General features: G+C 40.2%; 1 protein-coding gene across 50 annotated transcripts in view; it reads right to left on the minus strand.

Annotated features, from left to right (window-relative positions):
- The window catches only part of RIMS2 (regulating synaptic membrane exocytosis 2), a 737,322-nt gene that overhangs the window by 230,690 nt on the left and 480,700 nt on the right, over positions 1 to 25,932 (minus strand). For all 50 annotated transcript variants that reach the window (XM_075125014.1, XM_075124984.1, XM_075124982.1 and 47 more), the window contains one exon: positions 6,679 to 6,835. In XM_075125014.1, coding sequence (XP_074981115.1) covers positions 6,679 to 6,835 — 157 coding nt within the window. The remainder of the gene's footprint in view (positions 1 to 6,678; positions 6,836 to 25,932) is intronic.

The raw sequence follows: 25,932 nt of genomic DNA on the forward strand, positions 1-25,932 counted from the left end.
TACATCTCTACCAGCTGCTCCAAGTGCCCAAATTGACCTGCCTGCACTGCCGGGGAGGGGCACATGACCGCTTTTAGATTCATAGATTCATAGATATTTAGGCCAGAAGGGACCATTATGATCATCTAGTCTGACCTCCTGCACAATGCAGGCCACAGAATTTCACCCACCACTCCTAAAAAAGACCTCACACCTATATCTGTGCTATTGAAGTCCTCAAATTGTAGTTTGAAGACCTCAAGGAGCAGAGAATCCTCCAGCAAGTGACCCGTGCCCCATACTACAGAGGAAGGCGAAAAACCTCCAGGGCCTTCCAATCTGCCCTGGAGGAAAATTCCTTCCCGACCCCAAATATGGCGATCAGCTAAACCCTGAGCATATGGGCAAGATTCATCAGCCAGATACTACAGAAAATTCTTTCCCGGGTAACTTGGATCTTACCCCATCTAAAAACCCATCACAGGCCATTGGGCCTATTTACCATGAACATTTAATTACCAAAACCATGTTATCCCATCATACCATCTCCTCCATAAACTTATCGAGTTTAATCTTAAAGCAAGATAGATCTTTTGCCCCCACTACTTCCCTCGGAAGGCTATTCCAAAACTTCACTCCTCTGATGGTTAGAAACCTTCGTCTAATTTCTAATCTAAATTTCCTAGTGGCCAGTTTATATCCATTTGTTCTTGTGTCCACATTGGTACTGAGTTTAAATAATTCCTCTCCCTCTCTGGTATTTATCCCTCTGATATATTTATAGAGAGCAATCATATCTCCCCTCAACCTTCTTTTAGTTAGGCTAAACAAGCCAAGCTCCCTGAGTCTCCTTTCATAAGACAAGTTTTCCATTCCTCGGATCATCCCAGTAGCCCTTCTCTGTACCTGTTCCAGTTTGAATTCATCCTTCTTAAACATGGGAGACCAGAACTGCACACAGTATTCCAGGTGAGGTCTCACCAGTGCCTTATATAACGGTACTAAAACCTCCTTATCCCTACTGGAAATACCTCTCCTGATGCATCCCAAGATGACATTAGCTTTTTTCACAGCCATATCACATTGGCAGCTCATAGTCATCCTATGATCAACCAATACTCCAAGGTCCTTTTCCTCCTCCGTTACTTCTAGTTGATGTGTCCCTAGCTTATAACTAAAATTCTTGTTATTAATCCCTAAATGCATGACCTTACACTTCTCACTATTAAATTTCATCCTATTCCTATTACTCCAGTTTACAAGGTCATCCAGATCCTCCTGTAGGGTATCCCTGTCCTTCTCTAAATTAGCAATACCTCCCAGCTTTGTATCATCTGCAAACTTTATTAGCACACTCCCACTTTTTGTGCCCAGGTCAGTAATAAAAAGATTAAATAAGATTGGTCCCAAAACTGATCCTTGAGGAACTCCACTGGTAACCTCCCTCCAACTTGACAGTTCACCTTTCAGTAGGACCCGTTGTAGTCTCCCCTTTAACCAATTCCCTATCCACCTTTCAATTTTCCTATTGATGCTCATCTTATCCAATTTAACTAATAATTCCCCATGTGGCACAGTATCAAACGCCTTACTAAAATCTAAGTAAATTAGATCCACTGAGTTTCCTTTATCTAAAAAATCTGTTACTCTCTCAAAGAAGGAGATCAGGTTGGTTTGGCATGATCTACCTTTTGTAAAACCATGTTGTATTTTGTCCCATTTACCATTGACTTCAATGTCCTTAACTACCTTCTCCTTCAAAAATTTTTCCAAGACCTTGCATACTACAGATGTCAAACTAACAGGCCTATAATTACTTGGATCACTTTTTTTCCCTTTCTTAAAAATAGGAACTATGTTAGCAATTCTCCAATCATACGGTACAACCCCTGAGTTTACAGATTCATTAAAAATTCTTGCTAAGGGGCTTGCAATTTCTTGTGCCAATTCTTTTAATATTCTTGGATGAAGATTATCTGGGCCCCCCGATTTAGTCCCATTAAGCTGTTTGAGTTTCGCTTCTACCTCAGATATGGTGATGTCTACCTCCATATCCTCATTCCCATTTATCATGCTACCATTATCCCTAAGATCCTCTTTAGTCTTATTAAAGACTGAGGCAAAGTATTTGTTTAGATATTGGGCCATGCCTAGATTATCCTTGACCTCCACTCCATCCTCAGTTTTTAGCGGTCCCACTTCTTCTTTCTTTGTTTTCTTCCTATTTATATGACTATAGAACCTTTTACTATTGGTTTTAATTCCCTTTGCAAGGTCCAACTCTACTTGACTTTTAGCCTGTCTCACTTTATCCCTACATATTCTGACCTCAATAAGGTAGCTTTCCTTACTGATCCCTCCCTTCTTCCACTCCCTATATGCTTTCTGCTTTTTCTTAATTACCTCTCTAAGATGCTTGCTCATCCAGCTTGGTCTACAACTCCTGCCTATGAATTTTTTCCCTTTTCTTGGGATGCAGGCTTCCGATAGCTTCTGCAGCTTTAATTTAAAATAATCCCAGGCCTCCTCTACCTTTAAACCCATAAATTCTTCAGTCCAATCCACTTCCCTAACTAATTTCCTTAATTTTTGAAAGTCAGCCCTTTTGAAATCAAAAACCCTAGTTGCAGATTTATTTTTGTTAATCCTTCCATTCAGTTTGAACTGAATTAACTCATGATCACTTGAGCCAAGATTATCCCCTACAACCATTTCCTCTATGAGGTCCTCATTACTCACCAAGACCAAATCTAAAATGGCATCTCCTCTAGTCGGTTCAGCAACTACTTGCTGAAGGAATCCATCAGCTATCGCATCTAGGAAAATCTGAGCCCTATTATTATTACTAGCACTCGTCCTCCAGTCTATATCTGGGAAGTTAAAGTCTCCCATGATCACACAGTTTCCATTAGTATTTACTTTATTAAAAACATTAAAAAGGGCTCTATCCATATCCAAATTAGATCCCGGTGGTCTATAGCACACCCCAAGCACTATCCCAGGGGAGGCTCTAATAGTTTTCTTCCCCAATTTAATTGTTGCCCAGACAGACTCAGTCATATCCATTTCATCGCTTCTTATTTCTTTACATTCTATCTCATCATTGATATACAGTGCTACTCCACCACCTTTACCCTTATTTCGGTCTTTCCTAAACAGCACATATCCTTCAATACCTGTAGCCCAGTCATGACTACTATTCCACCAGGTCTCTGTTATACCTATAATATCTGGTTTCACTTCCTGCACCAGTAACTCTAGTTCCTCCATTTTATTACCTAGGCTCCTTGCATTAGTGTACAAACATCTTAATTTTTGCTGTTTGGCCTCACTCACATTCTGTACCCTATTAGGCACGGTTATTTTACTACCAGTATAACCTATTAGACTTGTATCTACACTGCCCTTCCTCCTACCTACAACTGTATCCACTCTTACTTCATTTTCTTTCCACTCTATGCTAAGTTCTGGCGTGGAGATTACCTGGACATCTCCCAACCATCTCCCCCAAATTCCTAGTTTAAAGCTCTCTTAATCAGTTGTGCCAGCCTCCATCCTAGAAGTCTATTTCCTTCCCTACTCAGATGAAGTCCATCCCGAGAGAACTGTCCTCTATCCATGAATGCCTCCCAATGACCATACATCCCAAAGCCCTCCTTATAGCACCACTGCCTAAGCCATCTATTGATAGTCATAATCTTGTCACACCTTTGTTGCCCTTCTCTAGGAACAGGCAGAATCCCACTAAAGATCACCTGAGCCTCAATTTCCTTAAGCGTCCTCCCCAGCCTAGCATAGTCTCCCTTAATACTTTCCAGCGAGAATCTAGCCGTATCATTTGTTCCCACATGAAGGATAATTAGGGGATTCTTTCCCGCTCCCTTTAGAATCCTTTTCAACCTCAGGTCTACATCCCGTATCTTAGCACCTGGAAGACAGCACACCCTCCTATTTTCTGGATCAGCTCTGGTTACAGGCCTATCTATTCTTCTCAGTAAAGAGTCCCCAATCACATAGACCTGCCTTTTCCTAGTGACGGTGCTATTCTCCAGTCTATGCCCTGTTCCCTCTGGCTGCAAGTTCTTTCCATTCCCATTCTCCCTTGTAATCCTTTTTAACCCATCCTGTATCCTCCTGGGGCTCATATTTGGTGTAATCTCCATTAACTCTTCCCCTTTTCCTATAGGACTAACCGCTCTTCTCTTTTTCCTTGCCCTGTCACCTTCAGTGACTACCTGCTGAGCCCCTTCATCATTTTCCAACTCTGCAAACCTATTCTGAAGCTCTATTTCTCCTTCACTAGCCCGTCTTTTCCTCTGCCTAGTTCTTTTAGTCACATGCTTCCACTGACCACTTTCCTCACCCAGTCTCCCCTCAGAATTCCCTAGTCCTGCTTCCATCTGCAAGTCTGAGCTTTTCCCTTCAGATACCTCATGTCTTTGCTCCATAATCTGCTCAAACCCCTTCCTAAACTCTACCAGACTTTCCACCTGCATCTCCAAACCTCTGATCTTTTCCTCCATCAGCTCTATTAGACGGCATTTCATGCAGACAAAACTCTTACCAGGTGCCCCCTCCAGGATCATGTACATACCACAGCTTCCACATCCAGTCATCTTCATTGTGTCATCTGCTACATGGGTCACTCCCACTGCCACCTCTGAATCTGTCATAGCCTTCCCACCTAAATCCTGTTAATCAGGGAAACACAAACCACACCAAAACACCACCACCCACAGCAAAAACAAACCCCACACAAGCACCACAAGACAAACTCCCCTTTCAAACTCCCACTCAAACTCCCCTGTTTACAGCTCTGTTTGCTAGCTCCTGTGCCGCTGCAGCTTCCCTTTGCTTCCCCATCAGAAGACATTTTTCTGCGGGGAAACAAAGAAATCCGTGGGACCATGAATTCTGCGCACATGCAGTGATGCAGAATTCTCCTCAGGGTATGTTATGTATGAATTATGATAACCTAACTCAGCATCACATAGAAAGTCTGTGGCAGAGCCAGGAATAGAACCCAGTTCTCTCCTGTGTCCCAGTCCAGGGCCACAAACATGAGAAAACATCCTTTCTCTTCTTGCAGTCTTCTTTCTCATTAACTGTTCATCCTGTGCACTGAATAAGGCACAAATAGTATGAGAGCACATAATTAAAGACAGTATACTAATGCCATGCAAGGGGACTGAAGAAGGTTGTATAGGTAACCTTAATTCTGGCATTTCCTAAGTTTTGAGTGCTTGAGACTGTCACCTTAATGTTATTTTAACATTTTAAAAAATGGTATTTCCTAGATATACTAAAGGCAAACTGAAAAAAAATCCTATCTTGCTAAATTATTTTCTAATCGTGTCATATGTTCATAGATTTTAAGGCCAGAAGATACCATTGTGATCATCTTACCTGACTTCTGACATAACACAGGCCATATGACTTTCCCGTATTAATCCCTGCTTCAAGTTCAATAGCTATGCTTGACCTAGAACATATCTTTTAGAAAAATATCCAATCTTGATTTAAGTAAATGAGATCAGAATAAGTCCCTCTGTGTGTTCTATTTAGCTACTTCCTAAGTAGGTTTTTATTTATAGAAGGGTTGTATTTATTTATTTTACTGGATTTTTAGGTAGGAACCTATCATCAGTTACCTCTATGTGATGAATTATGATAATGTGTGTGATGTTACCTGTGCATAATTAATAAAAATATGTTGTTACTGAGAAAATAGCACGTAAGTAAGTAAATAAATAACTAAATAAATAATAGGACCAGTAAATTAACAGTTTAATCTAAAAAAAGAACAAAAGGGAAAACAAAAGAGAGAGAGAGAGAGAAGCAGAATTGTTATGGAAGAGCATGCAGACATGTACTTGATTCAGAATATTTGACACTGTGCACTCAACGTTTAATGGGCAATATTAACATTATGGCCGGATCGTCAGCTGGTATTAAATCAGTGCAACTCCACTGATTTCAGTGTAGCTACCCTGAATTACAGCAGCTGAGGACCTAGCCCTCGAAAGTGACACTAAACACCAAGAGGAAACCCGTTCTACTCTATATCTCTACTTTTGCATCCTCTTGAAGAAACACATTTCCATGAGGGCAATGTCTGTCCATGCTTAACAAGATTGTTCATAAATAGTATTTTCAGTCCTGTAGTAATCATTATCTTATGTAGTTGGGGTGTAAGGAAGATGTCCTGATCTTTGTTTCACAGGATCAGAGGCTGCTTGAGGAAAAGGAGGTATATTCTTTTCTATATAAAAAGTTGTTGCTTCCAAAACGTGTTTAAAAATGTACTCATGTACAGAATCTTTGGATTTCCCAAGGCTTGGTCATTTACAGACATAGTGGTACAAAACAGCCATTGACAAACTGATTAAAAACAAAAACAAGAACACTTCATATCATAATACCTTTAACCTTGTAAATCTCTCTTTAAAAGAATGGGGATAAAAATTTCTATTGCTTTTGTGTCAGACTGATGCAAAAAAAAGTGAAGGAATAATTTACACACGGCTATATTATTAAAAACTCATTTTTCATTATTTCATAAAGAGCAAACCAATTACTCTGTGTTTCTATCATTCACTAATTTTTCTTGGGGTCATAGTTATTTCAGACATCCTCATGGATTTCAACAGCACTTAATTTCATACCCTCACAGGCACTGAATCCATATAAGTGATTTACCTTTGTGGAGGAGGGACACTGGGAGACCAAGATCTAGTCCGTCCTATACTATCTGTATGGTGAGAGGACCCTGATCGAGAGCAGTGATTGGATGACATCACTTGTTCTGGTACTGATAACGTTGAGCTCTGAAGATCTCTTCCATTATGTCGGTAATCTAAAGAAAATACAAAAGATGAGCAAAACTAAAATCACATTTGGGTTTGTTTGTTTGTTTATTTTCTATTTTATTAAGTATGTAGCACTTGTTAAAGATGCCATAAAACATGAAGAATAGGGCAATGTTGTTTTGACTGTTGACAGACTTATGTCTGTTTTCAAATGCATATAACATAAAATATGTGTATAGATATGTTTCCTACATTTATGATGGAATGTCCCTTTAAATGACTAGCACTTAAATTGCCATGTATCCAAACAGTAATTTAGAGTAAAAAGATCTGTGAAGAGTATGATACATTAATTACATTAATTTAAAATATATTTTATTAGAACAATAAGATATACAAAATTAGTTAATGCAATTTCTAACAAATGGTGTAATGTCATGATCCATCACTTTCCATAATTCAAAATCCTTCAAAAATTGGTGATCCTAAAAGAAAAGTAAAGTTCTAGGGGGCAGATGGGGAGGTTTGGGAACTCCTACTTCAGAAACAGGTAGAGCAGCACTGACATACTGAAATGGGATACCACTCTTGGGATCAAATTTAAGCAATAGTGATTGCTTTGTAAATGTATATAAGAAGGAAAATGTGGATGTCCTGAAGTTAACATCCTTGATGTTTAGATAGTATGACTCATGAAAAGTCTTAACAGAAAACCTACCAAGTTATAGAAGTACAAAATGCAATCAGATGGCAAAATGCAAACAAATGGTCCTTTTTATGACAGCTGTACCCATTGTACAGACATCAACAGAAAGAAATGGAATCAAAGGGAAAAAAGAGATGGACAGACTTTCTAAGATATTTCATATACACAAAGTAGAAACTCATTTAATATCAAGTTTATGGAGAAGAGATTCAGCAGGATGAGCATATGAATATGAGATAAATGTTGGTAGGATGATAGACTCATTTAGGTGGAAATATATCTCCAGCTTTGGAAGGAATTGCAGATAAGTAAATACCACCATTTTGTCCTACTTAAATCTGCCAATTCCTGAAACTGAAGTCACTGCCCTAGGAACATTATCTTCTAGGTAAGAAATATGGGTACTCACAGATACTGAGCAGCTCTAAAGGAGCTTTCCTGAGGTTTGTCAGGACCACACTAATATCCAGTGATACAGGGAGCTGTCACAAGAGATGGAAGAATTTTAAAACTAATCCCGATCACAAAGGGCTGCAGAGACACTGGTCTTCAAAGAGCTTATGACAAGCCATAGTAGTTACCCAATAAACATGGATGGAATTGGTTTTTCATCCAGAAGAAGTTAGTTAAACAGTTTGGTGAGGGGTACTTAAAGGAATCCACAATGGCCTGATTGCACAACACTGAAAAATGTTGCCACTTAAAGTTATAAATCCTTCTGGCAGACACCTGAGATAGCAGGAGGACTTGAGACAGAACACCTATGGAACTCTACCCTGTCAAGAACCAAACTTTTCAAAGTTAGGGTTCTCAGCATAGGAGAGAGCAAGACAGTCTGGTTCTGAGCAATTATCTGTGGGAACAGTCACTGCTAGCTGCAACAATGTGGAGAATCGTACAAGTTTGAGCCTATATTGGACTACTAGGATACTCAAACCCTTACATCTAAGCTTGTCAGGACCTTTGCTAACAGAAAGGTACCGATAGAGAGGCACGCAGGCACCACCATCACCAGTGATGTCCTTTAATAGTCTGGTCTCTTCCTGGCATCATGAGCAGAAGAGTAGTAGTTTCTTGTTTAGGTAAAAGGGAAAGAGATTCATAGCTGTTGTCCCTGAAAGCCTTGCTGGATGTCTCTAGACACACTTGAATCTAGTCAGTGTGTACAACGGCATGCAAGGTAGTGTCTTTTGCTTCTGTCTTCACCTCTCATGGGGAGAAAAACGGGGTGATCCTGGAGACAGCAGAGTGACCTCATGTTCCTTTGCATTCTGTAGAGATGTTCCACTAATTCTGAAGTTACCCTTTCCAGTGAATGGAAGAACTTGAAGCTTTGTGGACCCCCATGTGGAATTCAGATACCTACAGAAAGCAGACCTTCAGGTATTCACTCTTCAGCCAATAATTCTTGGCAATATACCATATACATCAAAAGCTGTCTGCAACTTATACTGGGTCAGGTCCATAACTTCATGCACGAAATTGATAATCTATCCTGGCATTCCCTGCTTGGAGAAGAAATTCAACTAAAGCATGAGCATTCATCCACACCCAAATTTTCTCTCTGGCCTTCTAGACTGCAGTCCATAAGAGAGTAGCCACAAAACAGTAGATCCACTTCCAAAAGGACTGCAGCATTGAAACTCTGTTCTGGGGTCCAGTTTCATGGATTCGGATGGTTTTCTGTTAGCCACAGCAGGTCTCTGTCATGTCTTCATTAACTCACCAGGAATAGGACACTGCCATATTATTCCAATGTGCTCCTAGTCCAGGTACTTCTCAGTCTTGACCCTTGGTAACAAACTAAACCAAACCCAACTGACCTAGAGTCATGGTTCCAATGAAGCAAGACCTTGTCAAGCAAATCTAGTACCCATATATATCATGCTTTACTCCAAAACAAAGGATGCAGCAATCATGTTAATCTGCAAGCAACTTCTTCCTGCTACATACACACTTCTTCAATTCTTAAGATTCTTTCTTTCCTCCTTTGTGTGGATCAAGGGAGAGAGATGCCATCCTGTAAAAGAAAACAGTATAAATACTAGCTGCATTTATTGACACAGATGTATGAACGCAAAAAACACCAAAACACTCAGTGTAGCAGATGTCCAACAAGATGCTCACAGAATGCGTCAAGAGATACAAGCCTTAAAATGTTGAGAGTTGATGGACATATCTATGTGTGGAAGACCACTGGAGCAAAGTCTTGACATGTCAAAGCCTTGATACCAATGTGCTGATACAACTCCTTGTAACAACAATAGGGTTTTCAGAACTTGAGTCTAATGTTTAATTCACATTCCTTTAATTAAGGTTGTGTTTTCCTCATCACCATTTAATCAGATAAAACCAGTTTGGTGTGTTTTAACTGCTTTTATTCAAGAGCATAAACAATTAGAAGGTTAACTAATTTATTATACTTCCATAAAATACTAAAAAAAAATGAAAATTTGATTGATCATACAGTGTAAATCAAGATAGCCAAATCAAGGAATTAACAATAATACAAATCAGAATTGAAGAGAACAACTTGAGATCAACAACTGGTCAAATCATTGCATGAGCCCAACCACTAATCAAATCACAAAGTTAACAAAACACCAAAGATTAAATGGTTTTCTTGGTCTTTCTTTCTCTATGCAGTTTACTTAGCAGCTTATACTTTCCCTTATTGAAACAATGGGTTAAGTTTTAATGTGTTAAATACCACAGGTGACCTCTAGTGCTCTGTGGTAAAGTTTTCTTTCAACCTAGGTTAACCAATGTCCAATGGTAATTTGCATTATGGGCTTATATGCATGCACTATTACTGGCCATACACATGCATTCATGCATGCCTAAAAAGGTTAAGATATGAAGTCTTTTCCTGGCAGGTGTCTCTGCACAGATATTCAAGTATCCTGTTAAGGAAAAGAACAAAACACGAAAGTTACTAAGAAAAAGATAAAGGATCTGCTCTTCACCTTGCTTGGTCTGTGGAGCTTTACAGTCAGTCAGAAACTGCAGTTTGGAGAATTAGGTGATGTCTTGTGGCTCAGGTATTGTCAAGCTAGCAAGCACCATCCTCTGGTCAACTGGCCATTCTACAATGCCTCGGTCTCTACTTTCCTTTGGAGGGAAAGTAGGAGTATCAGCCATCTCATTGTCATTGTGGTGACCTCAGGAGGAACACACTCTCTTTCACATTTACTAGGTCTTTTAATGGAGAAACCCAGGCTGGTGTTGTCCCAAAGGATCTCCTCAGCAATCTTCTGATCAGAGGATCACAGACTTTGGACTCCAACTGCATTGTCCAATCCTGGTCAAGTGAGGTCAGTCTGATCTTTGGTCCCCTTTTGGGGCCCTACTTCCTAGGATACTGGTTCTTTGTCACATGCACAAATCTGGGTGTTTGTCCCAAGCAAGCAATGTTAGGGGAACAATAGGAGGTAATGATTCCACCAGAATTATCTCAGCTCCCCTTATCTGGGTCAACAGTCAGAGCTCCTAAACAGCTTCTTGACCATTTGGTCCTGGCCACTTTTTTGGTCCTAATTTATGACCCACCATCCTTTGACTTAGAAAAATTCTTCCTTTCCCATTCATATGTCTCATGCATATACTTTCACAAGGTCTATGAGGCCTAATGAGCCCAATAAGAAATTGCAGAACTGTTGCACAGTATGAGAAACTGGTAAACTGTGTGATAGGTTATTTCACTCTATCAAGTTTCTGCTTCATGTCTTCATTCCTATAGGCCTATATGTCCTACATTCAGAAACAATCTAAGTCAAAATAAAAGACACACTGGTGCTCAGATTAAGAGATTAGTGGAAAAGATAGTTTAAGGCAGTTTGAGGCACAGACCTCAAGAAAGTTATATTGTGCGGCCACATACCTCAAAGCATCAACAAAAACAAACTATAATTTATTACTTAAGTAGTGCCATAGAAACACATGCTGCTTTACAAAACAAGGAAAGATTCTTCCGCACAAAGAAGTAAATGTTCAGAAACTAATTTCTTATTGATGAAATTGGTATTTGTAGATGTCATAAATATAAAGGGAAGGGTAAACACCTTTAAAATCCCTCCTGGCCAGAGGAAAAACCCTTTCATCTGTAAAGGGTTAAGAAGCTAGGATAACCTCGCTGGCACCTGACCAAAATGACCAATGAGGAGACAAGATACTTTCAAAAGCTGGGGGGAGGGAGAAACAAAGCCTCTATCTCTGTCTGTGTGATGCTTTTGCCGGGGACAGAACAGGAATGGAGTCTTAGAACTTAGTAAGTAATCTAGCTAGATATGTGTTAGATTATGATTTCTTTAAATGGCTGAGAAAATAAGCTGTGCTGAATGGAAAGGATATTCCTGTTTTTGTGTCTTTTTGTAACTTAAGGTTTTGCCTAGAGGGATTCTCTGTGTTTTGAATCTAATTACCCTGTAAGGTATTTACCATCCTGATTTTACAGAGGTGATTCTTTTTACTTTTTCTTCTATTAAAATTCTTCTTTTAAGAAACTGAATGCTTTTTCATTGTTCTTAAGATCCAAGGGTTTGGGTCTGTGTTCACCTATGCAAATTGGTGAGGATTTTTATCAAACCTTCCCCAGGAAATGGGGTGTAAGATTTGGGAGGATTTTGGGGGGAAAGACGTTTCCAAATGGACTCTTTCCTAATAATAATAATAATACCGGTTAGACGTTTGGTGGTGGCGGCGAAAGTCCAAGGGCAAACGGTAAAATAGTTTGTACCTTGGGGAAGTTTTAACCTAAGCTGGTAAAAGTAAGCTAAGGAGATTTTCATGCAGGTCCCCACATCTGTACCCTAGAGTTCAGAGTGGGGAAGGAACCTTGACAGTAGAGAATGCAGGAAAAAGGGAAGGTTGGTATATGAAAGATGCCATGTACATGAGGTTTTTATTAGGGCTTTCTGGAAGTCAGCAAAACCAGAAAGCATATAACTGAGCATTGATAGGCAGATAAGATAAGCTAGTGAGACAAATGGTCAGGTATTGAGCAAAGGTCTTTATATGACTGGGATAAAGAAGAGTGGAAAGTTCTATAGGTGAGATAGGGCCAACTCGTGGCATATGACTGATTAGTGAGAGGTTTTGCAGGCCTCAGAGGGCCAAAAAAACTATGAGCATGTTGGGAACATAAGATACAAGAGTGAGAATTCCATTCAGATAGTATCTTGGATAGTTTAGATGTCATGGCAGATGCTCTAATAAAATATTTTTTATATTTTAAATTGTTATATAAAATTAAGAAATTAAGCTATGTTGCTCAACAAATCGATTGTAGGCACAAAATGGCATTGTGAACATAACGCAAGATATGTTTTAAAGATCTAGGAATTTTAAGAAGTGTTTAATGTTATCATGCCACATTTGAAATAAAATGATACCTGCAAATCAGGTTTGTAAGGAAATGCAAGACTGAGCTACAGAAATTGAAATAATTAGAAATGCACTGTGTCTTAAAAATATTAATTTGTGATGTATTATAGCCCGTATGCTCGCAATGCACTTTCTTTAGTTCCACAGGGGAACCTGTTAGCTCTGGTCATATTTAAAATCTTCATAAAAAATCTTAAGAAGGAGTAAACTGTATACTAATTCAATTTGCTGATTATATTAAATTGAGAGTTGTTGCAGGCCCTAGGGAAGACAGAAAAATAATATACTTTGTCCGAGGAGAGGCTACAAATATGGACAGCATTAGATTTAATGTGGAAAACACAAGTTAATACGTATGGGGAAGAATAATATCGGAGACATATTCAGTGGATGGCAGAAAGCTGGGAAGTCATAACGCCAAAAGAGGCGCTAGCAATGATTGTGAACAGCAAATTAGATACAAGCTTACAATGCAATGTGGTACCAAAAATATCAATACGCTTTTCTCTGCATATGCACAGGCAGAGTGTTATGTACCATAAATATGACAATTCCCTTTTATACAGCATTGAAGAGATGGCAGTTAAGACACTGCCTACACCTATGGACAGTATTTAAAATTTGGGGAATACAAAGAAGGGCAATGAAAATGAGTAAAAGCACAAAGTATTGATTTACAATGAAAGATTTAAAAAGCTGAATATTTGAAGGGTGCCCAGAAATATTACTAAAGCAATCATTTTATATCAACCTGATCTCTTTCTTTGAGAAGATAACTGATTTTCTAGGCAAAAAAAAATGCAGTAGATCTAATCTACCTAGAGTTCAATAAAGTATTTGACACAGTTCTACACTGAAAATTATTAAATTAGAGAATATGGTGATTAATATGAGAATGAAAAGGTGGGTAAGTAACTGCTTAAAGTGGAGACTTCAATGGGTCGTGCAGAAGGTGAACGGTCAGTCTAGAGCAGTGGTTCTCAAACTAGGGCCGCCACTTGTTCAGGGAAAGCCCCTGGTGGGCCGGGCCGGTTTGTTTACTTGCCGCATCTGCAGGTTCAGATGATCATGGTTCCCACTGGCCATAGTTTGCCGCTCCAGGCCAATGGGGTTGCAGGGAGCAGCGCGGGCCGAGGGGTGTGCTGGCCGCCCTTCCTGCAGCCCCCATTGGCCTGGAGCGGCAAACTGTGGCCAGTGGGAGCCGCGAATGGCCGAACCTGTGGACGCGGCAGGTAAACAAACCAGCCCAGCCCGCTAGGGGCTTTTCCTGAACAAGCGGTGGCCCTAGTTTGAGAACCACTGGTCTAGAGGAAGGTTACTAGCGGAGTTTCTCGGGGATCGATTTTGGGACCAATATTATTTAATATTTTCATTAATGAGGCCCTGAACCAGGCTAATGCACTCCTAGGATACATCAGGTTAAGTATTTCCAGTAGAGATAGGGAAGTGTTATTACCATTATACAAGGCACTGATGAGACCTCATCTGGAATACTGTATGGAATTCAGATCTCCCATATTAAAGAAAGAGGAATTCAAACTGGAACAGGTGCAGAGAAGGGCTATTAGGATGATCAGAGGAATGAAAAACCTACTTTATGAGAGGAGACTTGTTTCACCTAATAAAATGAAGACTGAGGGGAGATATGGTTGCTTTCTATAAATACATCAGAGGGATAAACATCAGGGAGGTAGAGGAGTTACTGAAGCTACGGACCAATGTAGGCACAAAAACAAATGGATATAAATTGGTGATCAACAAGTTTAGGGACTTAGTATCTATTGCTTGTAGGTATTCTTCAGAGTAGGAGGCAGGGATGCTGGCATGTGCCATAGGGACTTTGCAAGCTCCAAGAAAGTATCGTTTATAGGAAGCGCTACTCTCCCTGGGGATGAAGGTTGCAGTATTTCCACTAATTTATGGGCATTCTCTTGGACAAATTGAATACCCATGGCTACAGCCATCCTCCTTAAAAGGGCCTGGTAAGATTTAAAATCTTCTGGGACGGGGAAGCTGAATCTGGGACAGTAGAATCATCCAGAGAGATGATGATAAATGCAGTGGAGCCAAAGTGTAAAGTGTGATTCTGTTGCTGCAATGTAGATTTAATAGATGCCATACTGGTCTGTGTCTCCCATCTAGATGGGGTATAAGGACAAACAGCTGGAGAATTTGGGGATCTCTGCCAAGAATCAGCAGTCGACTGGGATCTTGGAGACCATGAGACACCCCATGGATTTCAGGGGGGCCATTTCAGAAATGGCACCAGAAATGGCACCAGAGGCCAGTAGATGCTAGCCCAAGCCCAGACATCCCCATTCTGATCTCAGACTGATGTTGGTCCTCCACTGAAGATCTAGAAGACTTGTGAGACCAGTCCCAGGGAGGAGATGTGGAAGAAGAAGCTGATTGTGGACTCGAGAATAAGGAGCGCCCTGGGTGGTTTGTAGGTAATGGAGGGGCCAAACCTGCCACAGCTACTGCACCCCCCAATCAATCCAAAGTCCAGCGCTGTGTTGAATTCACAGGCGATACTACAGACTGTGTCAGTATGGGCTGGAGACTTGAAACCACACTAATGTTCAGTGCAAGAATTAGTGCTGGGGCTGAAGACTGTATCAAAGCCGAGGTTGGTAATAGAGCAGAGATCAATCCTGTTGGCATAGAGACCTGGACTAACATGACCCTGGGTGCCAAAACTGGAGTTAGTGCAGAAGAAGAATGTCTTGGTACCAATGACAAGACATATATCACATCTCTAGCAGGCCTAGTAATTGGTACAGAAGAAGGCACAAGGCCATATGGCAAAGCAACAAATCCAGATTGTGCCGGTACCAGTAAGAATATCCTATAGAAGAGGACTCCTGAAACAGTGCAGAGTTGGTGTGACGAGAGCTCACTTGCCTCTTGTGAGTGCTTCTTCATGGTCAGGTGTGTGCCTGCACTTTTTTCTCAGTTCAGTGTCTCACGTCCACTACTGCCCTCTTTAGGTGGATCTTTGGTGACTCAGTCCTCTGGCCAAGTGACACTCAGTCCATGTGAACATAAATAAATAAATCCCTTCCGGGGTAAACATGCCAACAGGAATTATAGCAGTACCCTCAGTTGGAACTCCCTGTAGCCCTCCCCAGGCTCAGTTCTCAATCTGACCAACCGAGGCTATCACAGTATCCTGGTTGGCCTTTTCATCTGTAGCCCTCCCTGGGCTCTGTCCTTGTTCCATCCAACAGGGCCTATATCGGGACCCTCAGCTGGTATCAGCCTGCAGCCCCATCCCTCAGCTCAGGTCCTTAATCAGTCCAACAGGGCCCATCATGGTACCCTTGGTTGGTTGATCTGTGGCCCTCCCTGGACTCAGTTCTTAAACTGTCCAACATGCCCCATAATGGTACCCTCAGCTGGTTGATTTGCAGCCCTCCCTTGGCTGGCTTGCAAGGTCCCTACTCTGTTATGGAGAAGCGCCTCCAGGTCTTCCTACCTTGAGACTCTTTGCCACCTGGTCCAGCACTCTAGCTGGATTTGTCTTTCAATTTGATTTCCTTTTGGGATATATCAAAATTCCCAAATGTGGCCTGGTTAAACTCCCTGTGCTCTGGGCTTTTAAGCCACTTCCCCAGTGGCTGTTGGGGGGTACCCAGGCCCATTACACCCACTATTCCAGGTCCTGACCCAGGAACCCTACGAGAAACAGCTGTTTTCTGCATCCCTTTGACTACTCACTACGTTCCCCTGGGCCACTTCCCTGCATACCCATCACCTTCTCCCATGTTTGAGTCCCGGCAACCAGCCAGGGACTTGCTCCCTTGGTCCATGCCAGCAGATTGAACTTCTTTGTCCAGCAGCTTCTTTTTATAGGAGCCTGCTGGGCTCTGATTGGCTGCTTCCCACATCGCCTCTCTAGGAAGCTCGGAGGACTCCATTCTTCTGCTCTTTTCCTGGGCTGGGGAGTGGTAGAATCATGAGTACCTCCAGCATGGGGCTTTCAGGCCTAGTACGCCCTGTCACAGTTGAGAACAGGAAGGCAGAGTAAATCAGTTTCTGTCTGATAAGCAAGCAGGGTTGAGATTGTCAGTGCTGAAACCAAGGTTGGTACCAGATTCACCTGATGGGCATTGCTGGAGTAAACAGTACAATGCACTCTGATCCTGCTTTGATAATGAAGAGCATCCCTGGCTCTATCTTGGGCACTTGGAGAGTGATTTTCCCAACTCTTCCTACAACAGGAGGACGAGTCTCTCTGAGCCCTGAAATGGCTCCAATTAGTCTTCTGAGGTATTTTCTTAGAGTGACCAAAGGAAGGAGAATGGCCCCTTTCTTTCCAGGGAGAAGAGTCTGAAACCAGTGGCATGTCAGGAGGCCTCATTGGCTGTGTCCTTTTCTTAAAGGAGCAACAAATGGAGCACTTTTCCCTAATGTGCTCCTTGCCTAAACACAATAAACACTGAGTGTGGGCTTCATTATTCGGCATACTTACCCCATACGGTGGGCAGTGTTTGAAACCTGGTGAGGGAATAACTATGTACAAAAGCTGACAAAGATCTCTGTGTTCTCAAAAACCGTGAGGTAAAATCTGCATGGAACAGTTTGACTCGGGCCATGTGTGGTGAGAAGGAACTGAGGGTGATGCCATTCTTATATAGCCATGGGATAGGCTATAAGGGCTAGAGTGTGCAAGTGTCATCCCTATAGATACCACTAAGCAAAATTCTCTGACGTCGGTGCTCTGGGCCCAGGCACACCTGAGTGGAATATACATTTGCAACCACCTAAAGAAGAAAAGATTGATCTGGAATGTTGTACATTCAAATATAAGTAAACTTTGTAATGCTTCTTAATAAAATTCCTGTATAATAATTTAAAAAGCAACCACTTCAAGCACATCAATTCATTCAATTTAGTATCAACACAAATAACTAACAGATATCAGATAGTGTTCTAGAGCTGGATTAATATGCTCTATGCCTTGTTGCCAGAAAATAATCCTAGCAAATTTGTAATTAATTCACTCAAAGGAATAATGACTGTATGTGTAAACGCCTAATAATTTAATAATTGGCAAAACTGTGACATTTTACACAGTAGCAACACCTGTTACATTTTATATTAACGTAAGCTAGTACCAAAGCAGTCCCTCAATTATGTAGGAGTTAATGCATCTATCTGCCATTATTTCCTATTAAAAAAATACCTGTGCCTACAAGTCCTGTGTCTACAACATGGCATGCAAAATTGTATGCCATGTCATACTGGAAAAAACACGTGGTTGGCTTCAACTGTAGGTACAGTTAGATTTCTGCCAGCATTTGTAGCAGGTAAAATTATTATTCCATTAAAATGGGTATTCTGTATGTTGCAAAAACACAGCACGTTAAAATGTATTTGAATTTTAATGTGGAGATATAGGGTTTAGAGATTAGCTAATAACTGGACTTATGATATAGTTGGGGCGGGATGACTGTACATAGCCATCATTTAGCGGCATGTTCTATTTGTTGGGAAAACATTAATTTTTTTAAATATCCTCAATTTTGTGGGCATCTCTGTTTAAGACATCACTGAAATCTGATTTCCATGTAACTTTTGGTTTTAAAGTGAGAGAAGTCAACTCAAATTTATTTTAAAAAATCTGTATTTTCACATGGATTCTTCATTGTATATTAGTGCATTCTCACTTTGTATAATAGGGTGCAAAAGTCTAAAAGGGGGTTAAGAATGAGGAACGAAATAATAATCTATCTCAAAGTAATACAGAACACTGATTCTTAAATAAACATTTACTGCTTAACAATTTAAACTGGCTCCTTTAAACACATCTTTAGTACATGTGACTGGCACTTTTATATCATATAACTCAAGATCCCTACGTGGATAATCCTTATGAGAGAATGAATTATTCCTTACAAATACATTTACTATACCAAGCACAGAAACACTGGTGCCCAATATCAGATATCTGACACAAGTTTTTCTGGTTCTCTATGTTTCCTCCTTACAGTCCCCTCCTTTTTTTTCTTAAATAATTGTATAGAGTTTTTATGGTAATTGTAAGGCAATTCCTACTCTACATCCTTATAGGAATTTTCCTATGATTATTAGAATATCACAACATGTTAACGGTGTGAAAGACCATGTTTCATGCGCATGTATTTTATGACTCAAAGATGTCTCTTAAATCTCAAAAAAAATGTATACAAAAAACAAGAGAGCCAGAAATAGCTAATAAAGACTTAACAATACAGGCTTCCCTTAAGTAAAATGTTTGCACAAAAGTTTATATAAAGACTATTTCTTTACACTACATTTTAACACAGGTCTTATTTAAGATTGTGAAGATATATGAAAAAAATTTAAAAAATCATTTTTAAATTTGAAATAACAGTATTGTTATTTAGCATTTGTTTTATGTAGAAGTCTTCTTTCATATCTCATTACAATAGTAATGATTAATGCATCTTCTGCATCTAGAGTTCTAGGTCTGGGCAAGGGAGAGGTGTGATTTAAATTAAGTCCACTCACTTTAGCATATGAAAATTCTGCATGTCACATTTGTCTTGTTATCTTAGGGTGACATCTTGGCCTCATTGAAGTCAATAGTGAAACTGCCAAAATTATCCCAAAATTATAGCATTTGAAGCATTGTAAGTGGCAGCTCTATAAATATTACCGAGTAAATTGTTTACAAGCAATGGAACCCACTTAAAGTGAACTCCAATGTAGCAAAATTCTGCTGATAATGTAGTAATGGAATAGTATGAAAGTCTTTAATTGATTCAATCATCTTTCATTCTGCTTACAGTTTCAATCCACTATTAGTTGGTTTCATTGGCATTTGCTGCAATTAACATCTAACGGGTAAAATACTTTGGCATGTAGGAAATGTGCATCTTTCACTGATCCCCTTGAAACCACAGAGGGAGAAGTTAGGATGTCCCTGGCTCCTCTGTGGACTTCAAGCTTGGGAGTAGTTACGGTAGCACAAGGCATCCCACCCCCTGATTTGCTGGGAAGTTTGGTAGGGGGCTTGGAGTTAACCAGAGTAGCTTCAAAAGTGGGCAGTACTGGCCCGGGTGCCCAAGGAATAATTAGATTCAGCACAGTTTGGGCGCAGCAGCTATTGGGGACTCCTACAATGTCCCAATTGTACTTCAAAGAATCCCTCCCTGACAAAAGTGTTCATGGAGGAAGGAGGTGCAAACACTGCCTGCCTGCCTTCTCTGGGGGAATGAATCCCCTCCAGAATACAACTGCATTCCAGCACTGTCCAGGGGGTACAACAGTCAATCCTCTATGCCAACAGAGGTGACATTTCTAAAAAGTGTTATTTTAAGCCTGTCAATTTAAAAATATGCTAATTGTCTTCAAAGATTAAAAAAAATATCGTAGTGTAGACGGAAAATAAAACGTGGCACGGGGGGATGGAGAACAGGAGATCCAAAATTATCCAAAATTATCAGGGCACTGAAAATAAGGCTTAAAATATAAGCATCCCAAAACAACAGAGAGAACATAGGCCCTGACCCAGGAAAGCACCAAGTCTCAAATCCTACATACATTTACACATGTTTAATATTAACCACCTGAACAACCTCAGCAAAGTAACTGATTTCAGTGGGATTGCTCATATGCTTAAAGTAAAGTGTATGCTTAAGTGTTTGCAGGAGTGGGGCCTCAGTGTTGTGGGCTGGGTGAAAACATTGTTTTAAGCTGGTGGGTGTACCCTTCATTCAGGGTGAATGTAAGAAAAAATAAGGGCCTCAAACAAAAACACTGGGATATGTCTCTGCCCAGAACAAAAGCACATGTGAATCTGCTCAAGAATTAGCACTTTGTGGGGAAAAGGTTTTTTTGCTGAATATTGTTTGATGTGTGGGCGGGTGTCTGTGTGAGAGAGAGAAGGGGAGAAACACCAGACAAGAAGACAGAAGGCAACAAGGAAGCTCCAGACACAGAGAGAATAAGCATGGCCCTGAGAAAAGCCTAGGGAGAACTTTTGGACTGAGTGCTGACTGAAAGGGGCTTGGAGCTGTAAGCATAGAAACTATCTCCTGTTGTTTGATTTCTCCTGTGTCCAAGGAAACAGGTCTTTGTACATTGTAAATATGATTGCATCAAAGATGCCTGACTCCATCTCAGCTTCTTCGACTGGCTGCTCAGGTGAAAAAGGGTAACAATAACTTGCATAACTTTACACATATGAGCATTTCCAATTAAATCAATTGAAAAATCTTCGAACTCTTGGAAGTCAATGGGAATACTGGCATACTTAAAGTCATGCACATGTTTAAGTGCTTTGCTGGATGAGGGCTTTACTCTTTTCATTTTTCATTCCTACCTATTTTTAAATTCTCTATACATTTCTGGTATCCTATTTGCATATTATTCTCAAAGAGCAAAACTAGCTGTGACAATGTTTGATCCTTTTTAATATACACTTGTTATTAAATAATTAGCCTAGATAAACAAATAGTATTGAGCGCACTCATTGCTTGTCTACACACAGAATTTTTCCTGATCAACTCTAGGTGTGGCTGCTCTCATTCTGAAACAAAGGTTCCAAGTTCCTGTTTAGGTTAAGCCACTTTGGGTAAGTCTACACTTCAATTAAAAACTGGTAGCTGGCCTGTGCAAGCTGACTTGGGCTTGCAGGGCTTGGGCTCATGGGCTCTTTAGTTATGCTGTAGACATTTGGGCTCAAGTTGGAGCCCAGATTCTAGGACCCTGAGATGCGGGAGGATCCCAGAGCTCAGGCTGTTGCCTGAGCCCAAATGCCTACACAGCAATTACACAGCCCTGCAGCTCAAGCCCCGCAAGCAGAAGTCAGCTGCCATGGGCTGGCTGTAGATGTCTAATTGCAGTGTAGACATACCCTTTTTTGAAAGGCACTCTTGTTCCAGGGTAATCTGCATTAACTTTCAAGTGTAGGCCAGTCCTTAGAAGGGACACAGGAAAAGGGTATCTGCAACTTTTCTTCATTGTTCGGTTTCATTAACCAAAATTAATTTTAAAAGACAGCAGGGATCAAATTAAAGCACAGTTTCAAAAATATACTTAGGATCCAAATGCATGAGGTGGGGAATATTTCCTGTAAGGTGCTGAACGTCCTCAACTCTCATTAAAACAAACTTCAATGGTAGTTGAGAGTAATCTCACCTTGCAGGATTGGTTCCTGAAAATCACTAAATTACTAACAGAATCAGTAACATTTTCCCATGAAACTTAGTTTAAAGTTAGAAAATATTACTAGCTACCAATATTTTATATTGCATTAGAAACTAATGTAGTTTAATTTTCCTTCACATATGCATACTCCCATTGTACAGTATGATCATATTTGCCATGACTCCTGTAATTATTTGTCCTGAAGTACTTTGTAATCTAATTTGTACTCCTCAGGGTCCATGATGAAATTTAAAGTGAGTCACCTTTTTAATTGGCTTTCAGAGGCACATGCAAAAATGACTTTGCTAGCTACATAATTTCATGAAAATGACTTCATTAATATTTAATTATCCCTAGTGGAACTCCAAATTAAATACAGGCATAAGAGTACTATATCAACTCTTATATAAATGTTTGGTTCTAACAGAAATGAGTGTGTGTGTGTGTGTGTGTGTGTGTGGAGGTACGGGAGCCTTCTTGATGCTTACAATATGTGTTCTGGATTTCATATTCTTCTCCTGAGGGAATTCTGCATCACTGCCCATGCGCAGAATTCATGGCCCCCACAGATTTTTTTACTTCCTCACAGAAAAATGACTTCTGCCGAGGAAGCAAAGGGACGCTACAAGAGTGATCACGCGCCCTTCTCTGGCAGTTCAGGCATGTTGATTTGGGCACCCAGGGCCGCCGGTAGAGATGTAAATCACTGTCAGGGGGTGGGGCTGGGCAATTGTGCAAGTGAGAGGGACACATTCTGTCCCTCTCACTCGCTATTGTAGCACGTTTGGTGTGGAGGAGCAGGGCTTTCCAGTGTTTCTGAGGAGGTAGGCATGGAGCAGGCTCTGTCCCGTCAGACAGAGCAGAATGTAGCAGCCTGCCTGCTTAGTAAATTGTTCCCATTGTTCTCAGTGAATTCCCCCAGGAGTATAAAACAGGTATAAAAGTTTTAAGGAGCCTTTACATTGCCAGAATGTTGTAAAGGAGCTTTATTGTAAAGAACAGTGTGATCTTATAAATGCTTATGGTGCTTTAGGGATTAGAACTGGTCTAAATTTTTGGACTGAAAAAATTTCCTGTCAAAATGGGCTCCATGAACTATTTGCTACCGACCTTTCTGGAGATGGTCAGTAGCCAATATATATTGTGAGTCTGAGTCCCCAGCCATCACTTGCTCTTCAGTTGCCTATGATGTAACACTGAGCATATGACTGCATATATTTGTTAACTGATAACTAGAAGTAAAGGGTCAAAACTAGCTACATTACTATTAGATAGAGAGGGTTTGGGGATTTCCTCCTATGCTCCCCACTCCCGTTCTCCATTTATTGTATGGTAGTTTAAATAAATTACCAAAATAATGGAAACTAGCGTGACTATATTATGTTATTTTGATGAAGAAAATATGCAGAATTTTGCAGAATTGTAAAATATTGTGTGCAGAATTTTTATTTTTTTTGGTGCAGAATTTTTAAATTTTGGCGCAGCATTCCCCCAGAAGTAGTATTCATAACATATGTGAGTGCATGCTTACTAGAAAGAAAAAGGGAGAAATCAATAACATCCAGTTGTATAGTTTTGACAATTACCAGTATCTCCTTTTTTCTCATTAGTCTATGTGAAGGGGAGCAAGTGAAAAACATGACTGGGGAGAATAATTTGGGGGTTTAGAAGACATCCATCATATCTAACCCAAAGTTTGTGAAAAGGGCATTTTATTTTACCATTCCACAAGCCAGAATTCATTTCCCCACAGATATTCTATATTCCAGTTCCAGTTCCTGGTATTGTCTAAACCACAAATAAGTTCCATTACTTAAAGGTTTGGGTAAAGCTAAAGAAATGGTTTCAGAGTAGCAGCCATGTTAGTCTGTATTCGCAAAAAGAAAAGGAGTACTTGTGGCACCTTAGAGACTAACCAATTTATTTGATCATAAGCTTTCGTGAGCTACAGCTCACTTCATCGGATGCATTCATCTCAGGATACTTAACCACAATTGGACTGAAGACATAGATAATTATTAAAACACAATAAAAATATTACCTGGTGAGAATCATTAAAGGGAAGAGATGCTTGGTTGATCAGCACAGGAAAGACAACACCTGTGGTTCTAAGAGGATGAGGAAGGAAGAGGCAGATTTGTCTTTGTTGCTCTGGAGCCTTTCTCCTTCTCCCCCACCCAGAATGCAGGTAAAGATTGGAACATGGGCAGGGAGAGGGTCATGAGAGAGGAAAGAATGCTCCATCTCTCTCTGCTTCCATTGGTTAGGCTGCATGTGTTTGGGGGAGGGGGAGAGGGAGAGTTGATTGTCTTTTGTGCTCTCTCCCCTCCCCTTCCTGCATGTGAAACCCTGGGCCATGCACCAGTCATTCTGCTGGGGTTGCTGCCCCACTCACTCTGCCCTAAAATGGAAGAATAGTTTGAACTGTGCTTCCAAGATGCTGTAGGTCTGACCAATCACGACTTTTTTTGGATAAAAAAGAAAGTTTTCCATAAGAGCAACACTGACAAGCTATCTGATGGGTCTTTCTTCTTCTTTGAAGCTTCCTGGTTTTAGGTAAAGAGAGCTTGACAGGATTTTAAAGTTGTTAATTTATGAGGGAATTTGAAAGTTTGTTATAACTTGCAGTCAGTGTCCAGTGAGGGTGAAAGTTTCAAAGGGGCCAGTTCCTAGAAGTAAACAGGAGGAGGGTAAGAGGATTCAGAGATAGCCTGTATCCTATGGGTTAGGCTGAAGAGGGACAGCCCCAAATACTGGTTATTTGGCATGGAGCTAATTTAACATGCACTGGACCTAAGTAAATGGTTGGTATTTTGCAGGGGAAGGGGAGGGGATGTTAGCCCTTCTCCTCATTAATGTTTGAAGTTAAAAATGTTGCAGACTTCCTTTTAAAAATCCATCCCTATGGCTCCGTTTCTTTCTCCTCTCTGTCCTGAGCAATGTTTGTTACTCTCACTGGTTACACCTTGCCTTAAATTACATTGTAAACTCTTTGGGGGCAGGGAACATGACTTCTAATGTTTTTGCAGAATGCCTAACTTAATGAAGCCCAGTCATAACTGGGGGCATTTCGGCATTATCACAATTCATACCAATAATACACAATATTAAATAATAACAACAATCACCTTGAAATGAAGAAAATAAAGCAAAAGCCTACATGCCCCAAGGAATATTGTTGCATATGCAGAAAAAACACCACTGCTCTCTTTGGCCATATGTTACGAAGTGTGTTCCCTATCTTTGAACTTAAAAGTTTGATTACCGTTTTTTTTAACCTTTGCTCAGAATATTGAAATTTTTATTTCTAGCCACGGAAACAGCTCCCTAGAGTTTTAAATAATTCTCTCTCCCTCTCTCTCTCTCTTTTAGATTACTAAGTGGCTTAATGAAGGGAAGTTAATTCACAAAGGAACACAAGAGGGTTTTTTTCTCATACTTGTTCTTGTACAGCACCAAATATAGTGTCAGTGTTCACCCATTAATATTATTAATAACTGTTTCATATATTTTATATTTGAGCCAGCATACAACTGTAATTCGCAAACCTTAAAATGTGTGAAGTTCACATCAATATCTCTAGAATAAACCAGCAAACACCAGTGGAAGAGCCTTTATGAACCTTTAAAGTGAATTACAAAATGTCTTGTTGTTTGCTTGTCTATAGGAAAAAAATAGCTTTCAGACGTGTAAGAAACTCATTAACTATACTGTACTTCTGCATATCAAAGATACCATAATTGACTTGTTTCAGATTGTGATGCTAAATGTCATTTCCTTCTTTAACATCTGTACTGTCTGAGGCTTCGAGCATTATTTTTATATGCTATTTAATTTTTAACACTTCACTGTTAAAATTAGTAGAGCAAGTACCAATTAAAAGCAATAATATAATCA

The sequence above is a fragment of the Caretta caretta genome, chromosome 2 (assembly GCF_965140235.1).
Source record: "Caretta caretta isolate rCarCar2 chromosome 2, rCarCar1.hap1, whole genome shotgun sequence".
Classification (NCBI taxonomy): Eukaryota; Metazoa; Chordata; order Testudines; family Cheloniidae; genus Caretta; species Caretta caretta.